The sequence below is a fragment of the Vigna angularis genome, chromosome 7, assembly GCF_016808095.1.
Source record: "Vigna angularis cultivar LongXiaoDou No.4 chromosome 7, ASM1680809v1, whole genome shotgun sequence".
Classification (NCBI taxonomy): Eukaryota; Viridiplantae; Streptophyta; class Magnoliopsida; order Fabales; family Fabaceae; genus Vigna; species Vigna angularis.
In genome coordinates this window covers 33924137-33934281 of record NC_068976.1, presented here as the reverse complement: position 1 = coordinate 33934281, position 10145 = coordinate 33924137, and the positions used below count along the sequence as shown (strand labels likewise).

The following is a 10145-nucleotide window of genomic DNA, read 5'->3' as shown; positions in this document are numbered from 1 at the left end:
GTCCAATACATTAAGGTACCTCCCCTTCATACAAAAGGAGGTTTGAAATGATATTTAAAAGTATGCTTCATAATTTGCCCATAGTAAGGAAACACCATGGTCTTCCTTGATGCAAACCAACACATATTCCTAAGTAATATAGAGTAATTTAATAAAAGTAATTATAATAATAATAATAATAATAATAATAATAATAATGATAAATCACTTAACTTCAACAAATCTAAAACTTTCAAGAAAAGATTAAACTATATATAATTTAATTAACTAAACATGTGACTATTATTAACATGTTTGGTTTTAAGTTTAAGAGACGTGATGATCTTTCGAAATTGTTTGAAATTTTCTTTTTATAATACTTTTTTTCATTTAAATATATATTTATATCTATTTGGATCTTATATTTGAAAAAAATACTATTGCTATAATCATTTTTTATAAGTTATAAGTCATTGTTCGTTTTAAAGCTCAAAACTTTTATTATAATTATATCTATAAAATATTTATCTCGGAGAATTGAAGAAAAGAAAGGTATATTTAAATTTTCTTTCCTTACAACTCCTAATCAAGGATTATTGGATTTACAAAATTAAGTGTTCTTCATATAGGATATTTGATTCAGAATTCAAACTCCAAACTACTAATGCAGTGGAAAAATAAAACAAATCTATACTAGTTTATTCAAGCATGGTGAATGATAATTTACATTAGAATTTAAGAATATTGATTCTTTTGGATTAAAAAAATTCTTAAAGAAAACTTCACTTGTTTTTTTTTTTTTTTTTCAACTTCAAGCTTCTGTAATAAGTGTGACTTCTCTCACGGAGAGACACCTCAACACTCAAATTTAGGAAATAAGGCATATGGTGATTTCGAAAACTAGACTTTCCTTATAGAGGTTTTTGCTTTGTCCATCACAATTTGGTGAAAGGTACCTTTTAGGAAAAAGTGGACCATGCAGTCTAAAATTCGTGCCATTCTTCATACATAGCATGGTCCCTGAAAAACTCCAGAACATGACTTCACGAAAATTCAAGATTAGAAGTAAAAAACTTGAAACAAAGTGATTCACTGCTCACTATTTTTGATATCAAGGCATTTGAAAACTTCTCAAGTCACTCTCATTTCAACTCATTTCATTCAAAATGAATTTCACCAAACTAAAATGATATATAGTTGAAGAAATTCTTGAACACAAACACACACCAAGAACACGAGAATTTCTATCTCTTTCCATAAACAGAAGTGTAGAATGAAAAGTGTGAGCACTCACATGAAGCTCAATAATAAACATGTCACTCTCCACAGTTCTCCCACTAACAACTACACCCCACCACCATCAACTACCTAACCTAAAGCAAAGTTGCTTCACTTCACTTCTTTTCTTATTTAACCTAAACATTCTCTTCTTTTTCACTCATTCACATTCTACATGAGAAGAGAGACACCAACACTATACTAGACTGCAAAAATGGAGCTTCAGGACACTGCTGCAACTCGTGTCTCAATTGGATTTCCTCTCGGATTAGCCCTTCTCTTTGTCTGTTTACTCTTCATTTGTGGTTTTTTCTGCTGCTGCTTGCATTGGACTAAGCTTCAATCTTTCCTTCACTCTCATGGGATCATCAATACTCAATCTTTGCAACAGACTCAAATGCAATCAGAGTTAGCTTCCCCCTTCCACAAACCAGCTTTTCCTGTTGTGGTAATAATCATCACTCTTCCTAACTCTTATAAGCTAATCATATATAACTAGTGCTCAAATACACAAAATTCATCAATTTACTCAGAAGTTTTACTACTTTTAAGACACAAGTTTGAAGAGGATTTAACTTTTTAACTACTCAAACAACCATCTACCATGATTTCTAATATTTTAAGAACCACTTACATATCCTCCTTATTCTAAGGATTTGTTTAACAAATCTTTTCTAAAACATTAAACTTCTAGTTTATTTTCATGAGTACACTGTAAATTCAGCAGTATAAGGAATTTTTACATTGTTGTCTACCTACAATATATCATTAAATTTGATAAATTGATCACAGAGGACAAATTGCAGTTAGATAACAATGTAAAAATTCCTTTTATACTGCTGAGTATTCCAGTTGAATTCTTAAATTTATGCAGAAGTTGTATAGTTGTGAAGAATAAGTTTTATAACAGTGAATTTAATGGTATATGCAGATGATGAAGCAGAATTATGCAGAGAGTTTGCCTGTGCTGATGCCAGGGGATGCTGTTCCAAAATTCATTGCCACAGCATGCCCTTGTCAACCTCCAAGAGATGAAAGGATCACAATCCATGTGCAGAAGGAACCATCCACTGAATTTTGCAGTGGCAACTGATACAGTTTCTGGTTTCAACTTTCAAGACAAAGCCTTGAACAATTTAGGTGGAATATATATATATATATATATAAATAAGAATATATATATATATATATATAAATATATGTTGGAACTTCTCACACAGGCTAAAACTCTTTGATATAGCTTTGTGAGGAGTGAGATGTTGGAACAAGCATGCAAGAAGGTGCCATGAAATTATTTGATAACTTTGTGCTGAGTGAGGTGATACTGATACACCATGAAGACTGAAGGTGCTGTAAGATAAAGAGTCTCAAACCCATTTGATTTTTTTTTTTGTCAGAATGGGAAGAAAAGGGATGAATCATCAACCTGTCTCTTTTTCTTTAACAAAAAAAAGCTGATTGAAGGATGCTTTTTTTTTTCCTACTCTTTTCAAGTTCAAACTAAAGTTTTGAATTTGGAGTTTATTGGAAGTATAATATGTGTTTTTATGAGTTTCTAATTATTTTAATGTTTTTCACTGAAATTCATTTAAATTGTCTCCTTTTAACTTATAGCATCCATCTTAAAAAAACAAAAGAACTTATTAGAGCTTGGTGCTATGGAATGTATGGTTGATAGTCATAAAATGGAGATGTAAAATTATAATTGCAACAATTATAAGGAAATAATATTTAAAATGAAATAACTAAAGTTATCGTAGAGTAAATTACTATAGGACCTTTAATAGAATGGGGAATTAAATCTCTCTCTCTATATATATAATTTATATACAGAGAGAGAAAGAAAGATATAATTTATTAACTTACAACACTTTTTTCTCTTCTTTTCTTGAAAGCATCACTTACTTTTGAGAGGAGTATATCCAATAATATCATGAATTATGAAATACCCAAATCACATTTGAATTTCAAGTTACTTAAAAAGTAGTCAAAAGCACTCCATGGCAAGTCATTTTTATATATGTAGCTTTTAAAAAATAAACTTTAGCTAGATTGCAATGTACTAAATCATTCTCCAAGTTATAATTCAAGCCTAAATTACATTATATTAATAGAATCACTAATTACAAATAGAAAAAAATTATTTGACAACTTTTATAAAGATAAGATTGTCTTTTTACAAATTATTTTTTGTATTTATAAAAGACTAAAGGGAAAGAGAATGAAAAATAGCGATATAAAAAAGAATTCTAGTGTCAAAGTAGCATGATCTTTACGAAGACTTCTATAGTTTTGGTACGTGGCCTTGCAATTTCCACTTTTGGATACATTTTAACATGACTTGTATACTATGGTTAACTTTATTAAAAATGAAATTCAATTTATTTTTCAAGAAAAATATATAGCCCAGAAAATCCATAATAGTAAAAAATATAATACATAATCCATAGTCCGTGCATTTGAACACATTTAAATTTAAAAGTTCAAGAGGGGTACGGAAGCATGAAAAATCAAATAAAGAAGAACAAAGTGTGTGAATAAAAATGACTATAAAAATCATATACAATTATAAATTTTAGTTTTATAGTAAATTTTATAGAATAAATTCTCACATTATAAACTTATAATGAAATCTTTAGACTTTCACCCATTATGTGATTAAATATGGCTATCAAAAGCCCTTTTATTTGCTCTGAGTTGGTGAGATTGAAGGAGTAAAGATTATGACACCATGGAAAAGTTGGTCCTTACAAATCTTAGCAAAGGTACCAAAACTAGAAGGCACTGCCTATTTTCAATTCCCTTTTTCCATCATTACATTGTACTTCAAAACAATGAGCTTTTGCTTCACTCCTAATTTTATAAATTTTTTCAAGAAATTAAATACATAATTGCTTTACAAAAGCTGCTTTTGAAAAAGAGTTACTTAATTGAAAGAGTTACACGTTATCTGGTTGCCCAAACTCTTTCATGATTGAATTCATTGTTTGGAATATTCGGAACTCGTTTTAGAAAATAATTCATTTTCATTGTATGCTTGACTATTTTTAATTTTATGTTTGCATACTTTATTTTTTATTTTTGCCTAAAATCAAACTTTTACGAAAACATGATTTAGGTTTGCCTAAATTAGTTTCTGTTATGTAATTAAACATGTGTCGAAATGGTCTATTTTACATGTTTGGTAAGCTTTGAAAATGTCAGTTATATAACGAATGTAGTTATTGATTTGTAAAAGTAGGTGAATTTTACAACTTCAATTGTTTATGGAAGTGTAAATAACAATAGTTATATATTCAAACTCGTTGAAAATAGATATTTACGAATGATGATTACTATATATAATTATTATTATAAGTGTTTTGGATGGCTCAAGTTCAATTGTTTGGTCTCTAATGTGTTTGTTCAAGATCCAAGTTTTTCTGTTGAGAGGGTTTCTTGTGCGTCGAAACCAACTAGATGGTACTTATACTTTAATGTCAAAGTTAGTTATACTTAGATAAATAACAATAAATGTTATAATTAATGTCTATAACCTATCTCCTTGTCTCAAACATTTATTTAATAGTTTTGTGGTGAGCTTTTAATTAAAGTTGATTCAACTATGGTCCAAACCGGAGTATCATACTTTAATTTTAAGTTAATTGGTTTTATGATTGATCTTCCTTAAAACTATTCAGTTTGATTGGTCTAATACTGAACGGTTTGTTTGGTAATCGTCTGGGCTTAATGGCTTGCTCAACAGATCGGTGATTGTCTATCTATTATGATGCATGGTCATTTTATTTGTTTAGTAATCGTTCGAGTTCAATAACCTATTCGTCGAGCTGGTGGTTAACCATCCTATCTGGTGCATGGTTGTCCAGTCTGTTTGATGATCATCCAAGCTCAATAGCTTGTTCACAGAGTAGGTGGATGACCTATTTGTCAAGTTGATAGTTAACTATTCGAATTATAATTAACTGTTCGAGTTATAACTAATCAAACTATCATATAATACAATAAATAGAAAAGATAAAATGATTACAATTTCTTAAAAGATTATTGTCGAATAATGGAAACAATTCTTGATACATGAACTATAGCATAAAGTGTTAAATATGTTTATATTCTTAGTTCACATAATAATTTCACTATTGTTTGTCTTTTCTTTTTGTTCTGTTCATAATAGTTCTTTTCTCTCTCCATGCAATTATCATTTATTTCCATCCAAGTGACCATCTTAGCTTTACTTTCTCAAAGGTTTTTCTCCATTATCACGTTGCCGACTAATATATAATTTCCAACATTAGGGTCTTGTTCTCTTCTCACTAGTGTAGTGAAGGGAAACGACAACGGTTATTTTTGTCCGCACCGGTTCTGCAACGAAGGTATATACAGACAAGGCAAAAAGTCTACCACTTTTTGCCTTGGTTCAGAACCGAGACAAAAAGGTGTATGTTTTTACCTCGGTTCAAGGGCAACCAAGGCAGTAGAGGGTGTTCCTTTTTTTAATTTTTTTTTGCTCGGTTGCTCGTGAACTAAGGCAGTAGATGGGGTCATATGCCTCGGTTTGGAGTAGAACCGAGGTAGTAGAAGAGTTTTTTTTTTGTTCAGATATCATGTATTGATACTAATTTATGAAACCAATATTGATACTAATTAACCTAATAATACAACAATGTAGTCAAACATGTTTTTTTTTCAAAAATCATTAGACGGTGAAAGATCTCATAGCTTGAAAAAAAATAAGAGAGAAATACGTGAAGAATATATTTGAAAGCTAAAAGGTAAAGGAAAAAATCGATTGATAGAGATCGGTGAAGAAAAGAAAAAGTAGATTGAGTAAAACAATTTGATAGAAACTAAAATAGCCCTTTTGATTTAAAAAATCTTTTCTACTTTTATTTTCTATATTTACTATTACAACTATAAACACTACAAGAAAAAGTTGAATTACATACAGCCAAAATCCGTATATAAGGCCAAAAATCCGTATATAAAGCTTGGTTATATACGGATTATATACGGGCAAAAATCCGTAGATAATTCTATCGTAGCTATAATTATATACGGATAAATCTGTATATAATTTATATACGGATATGTCCGTATATAACTTATATACGGATATATCTGTATATAATCCATATATAATTGTTTTAGAACAGCTAAAAAAGTCCTTCCACATAGTAGTTCCCCTGAACATGTCCATTTCATTTCATACAAGCAGACCTGGACATTATAATTGAACATTCAAAATTCATATAAGCAAACATGGACATTATACATTGCACATTGACATATAATCCACAAAGGAAACATTGTACATGAATACATAAATATTGTTTACATCAAAATAATTGCAATATTAAACATTAGGTAAGTTCATAAACTGGTTCTAGTTCTAAATAAGTTCAGCAGTAATGGAAATTAGTTGTATAAAATGCCTAATATTGCATATAATTATTTCCATCTTGTGGTTGGTGGTTTGGTGATTGCTGTTCTGGAGGTTGCTGTTCTGGAGGTTGCTGTTTTGGTTGGACATCATTGGGTGCTTGATTTTGAACTTCAGAATTTTGGAAGTTTAAAAAGTCTTGTGCAGCTGTGGCTGCTGAAGGCGAAAGGAATGGCAGGAGGACGCCAAGAAAGCCTTGAAACTTTTCAAGCTACTGACCATATTGTTGTAACTGCAATTTAAGGTTAACAATTTCTTCTGAATTTTGTTGTTGAGTAGAAGAAGATGCATGTGTTTGTTGGATGTAACTATCTACACAGTCATCTTGGGAACTGACATTTCCAATGCCATATACACGTCCCTTGTATTTTCCACCAACAGCCTCTAACCAACATCGGTTTCTCAATCTTTCCTCCTCCGTAGGGTCTAGAGGACTACATGCTGAGGCACCAACAGATGCAGTCTCAGATCTTATTTCAGCAAATTTTGCTTGAAATTGTTGCTGTTAAATGAATAAATATAATAAGTAAACCTAAGGTTTAAAAATCGATAATGTATAATGTGATAGAGTTAGCAGAAACTTACATGGGTCCACTTAGACCTTTCGTCGACAAATTCCCCTATTGATTGACGAATATGTGTTTGCTGAAATATCTCATCAACATGCACAGACCGACCAAGCTCTTGTGACTGCAAACAAAATGATTTGTTAATAAACATTTGTAAAGTTTATGATTACAAATTTAAGAAATAAAATGTACAAGTTACATACCAAACGAATAGCATGCTCATGCACGCTAATAGATCCTCTAGTGTGCAAACAACCACCCTTTTCAGATGTTCGATTCTTCTTAGCTATTTCACACTTTTGTCTATAAAGTGGCATGTTCCACTTTTCCAGAAGACCATTCCAAGTATCCTCCCCCAGCCAATCAGGTTTTTTTCCTAGAGTTCTAGATTTTTTATACATCTCTGAGAGCCTATGAGATTCCTTGGTGTGAAATTTTTTTTTTACCTTTTCCTCATCTTCAGGCTTCCATGAAACCTTTCTCTGTTATATTAGAAAGAATAGGTTTGAATAATAATAAAAGTGTTGAAATCTTTATAACATATACATGTGGTCTAAGGAATAACTAGTTTGGTGTATGATGGTTAGTGAGAATGAAGAAGAATGGGAGTAAAGGAGAGAATGAAGGTATAACAAATATTTTCCATTGTGTACTACAAAGACAGAAACACAAACATTATAAATCAACATCATGTTGCTTTGTATCTTAATTTGTAAAAGTGTGTACCTTAAAACGGTCAAAGAAAACATCTCTAGTATCCTTAGGGATTTGTCCCCATGTTAGCCATGGCTCATCAAACTATTGCTTGATGGTGGCTGTGATTGCCTTCGATGCAGTTCTTGTAGGATAAAACCTAAACCAAAATTAAACTCAAACATTAGAATAATACAACAATGAACTGTGTATATATATTAATTGAGTTAAATTTTTCTATTACCCTCCTCCAACGGGTGTAATCATTGGACGACTATTGGAACATTCTTATTCGTCATTATCGGGTGAACTGGAATGTGGATCTGCATCCACTGTACCAGGTGATGGTGCAATATTTGTGGGAGTTGATAGGTTAGAACCAACATTGGGAGAGAGTGATGCCATTTGATTAGTAGGCACTTAGGATGGAGTGGGTGTCAAGCTAGGCCCTTGTAATGGAGATGAAAGAGAGGTAGGTGTAGATGTATGTGGAGTGGGAGTGAAGCCAGGAACTTGTAATGGAGATGGAACAGATCTACCAGTGGAGGTAGAGGTAGGGGTAGTTGGTTGACTGCTTGAACCAATTTCATTATTGAAACGCGTAATCAACTTGACTACATAAGATTTCTTCCCCTTCCCCTTATCAGATTTTCCAGAAGGTGGAAGAGGAGGGCCAGAACCACCTGATGCCATATTCCTGTACGTGCAATGATGGAATTAAGAGTGTAAACATGATTCAATCAACAAGAAAAAATATGTTGCAATGGTAATAATATAAATTACATGCCAGAAAACAGGATTCAATCAACTTTTGTGTAATTCACTGTATTGATATGTTAGGTTGTAGAACTTTAAAAAATATAATCAAGACTTTCTTAGACAAGACTCTTCTTTGTCGAACAAATCAAAAAATAAATTGTAAGACACACCCAATATAATGCTATGGAAATTTGATGTGTTAAGACTAACTACAGTTGGAAAGAGGCTACGTTCAAAGCTAAAAAAGCAACATATCAGTGGCCCACCACCAACTATTCTGCTTGGAAATATTTTGGAGTTAATGGAAGCTCACTTTGCCGCTTCAAAGCCTCCTTCTCCTTCTTCTTCAAAAGTCCCTTCCTCTTACGACTGTGCTGCTCCTCTCCTTCCACTCTTTGAGAAATGGAGAAACGAATATGGTATATGTCTTTCATTCTCTTAATATACATGATAATTTCTACCTACTATCAGTATATATTGTGTTAGTAGTTAGATCACAAGTACATATATATAATGCAGAACTTTTGTAAACAGGTCAAGTGTTCACATTTTCTCTTGGAACCATTCAAATAATGTGCGTGAACCAACCAGATATGGTGAGAGACTTCACTGTATGCACATCCTTGGACTTGGGGAAGTCTGCATATCAGCTGAAAAACCTAGAGCCTTTGTTGGGTCAAGGCATTTTATCTTCAAATGGGGCAAAATGGGTCCATCAAAGAAATATTCTAGCTCCAGAACTATACATGGACAAGGTTAAGGTATATAAGGTTTTCATTTTGCCTGCTATTATACTTGATTTCATTAATATCCTAACTTGCATTAACTTTATTTTATGTGCTCCCAAAGGGAATGATGAATATAGTCAGTGAGTCTGCTGTATCTGTGGTAAACTCGTGGAGTAAAAGAATAGAATGAACAAAGAAATAGATGCTACAAAGAAATAGATGCTATATTGGGGAACAAGAGTGAAAATAATCGATGGGATTGACAAAAATATTTGGTCAAAATGAACTTCAAGAAAATACAATTGAATCCTACATTGGAATCCTACATTTCTAAACTGGACAACATTATAAATGCAGCAAAAATAAATGAAGAACACGCCCTAACTCTATTCATTGCTAGAACTTTGAAATTCATCTCCGTTGTCATCTTCACCTTCTCCCTCTTCATTGTATTCTTCTGATTCAATTGTATCTTCATCCATTTGCCCTTGAAATGATGAAATATTGTTGGGGTCCACTTATTCAAGACCAGCTTCTACATCTTGTAATCGGACAACTTCTTCAACTTCAATGATGTCATTAACATGTGACATTTCCTCCACTTGGTATGGCACATCGGTTTCTACATCATTAGAATCAATGCGTCCTCTAGGCTTCGTCTTTATCGCAACACACCAACCTCGTTTGCCCGTGCGTGATGTA

The 10145-nt window shown here is 32.1% G+C and overlaps 2 protein-coding genes across 2 annotated transcripts; both read left to right on the top strand.

Moving 5' to 3' along the window:
- The first annotated feature begins 1271 nt into the window (after positions 1–1271).
- On the top strand, positions 1272–2819 carry LOC108337761 (uncharacterized protein At5g65660). The gene is made up of 2 exons (XM_017574349.2): positions 1272–1705; positions 2189–2819. The coding sequence occupies exons 1-2, from the start codon at positions 1472–1474 to the stop codon at positions 2348–2350; spliced, it is 396 nt and encodes a 131-aa protein (XP_017429838.1). The 5' UTR covers positions 1272–1471; the 3' UTR covers positions 2351–2819.
- Positions 2820–8893: 6074 nt separating this feature from the next.
- On the top strand, positions 8894–9633 carry LOC128197900 (cytochrome P450 714B3-like). The gene is made up of 3 exons (XM_052880750.1): positions 8894–9134; positions 9250–9476; positions 9565–9633. Exons 1-3 carry the CDS (start codon positions 8894–8896, stop codon positions 9631–9633), a joined length of 537 nt encoding a protein of 178 aa, XP_052736710.1.
- Positions 9634–10145: the final 512 nt, after the last annotated feature.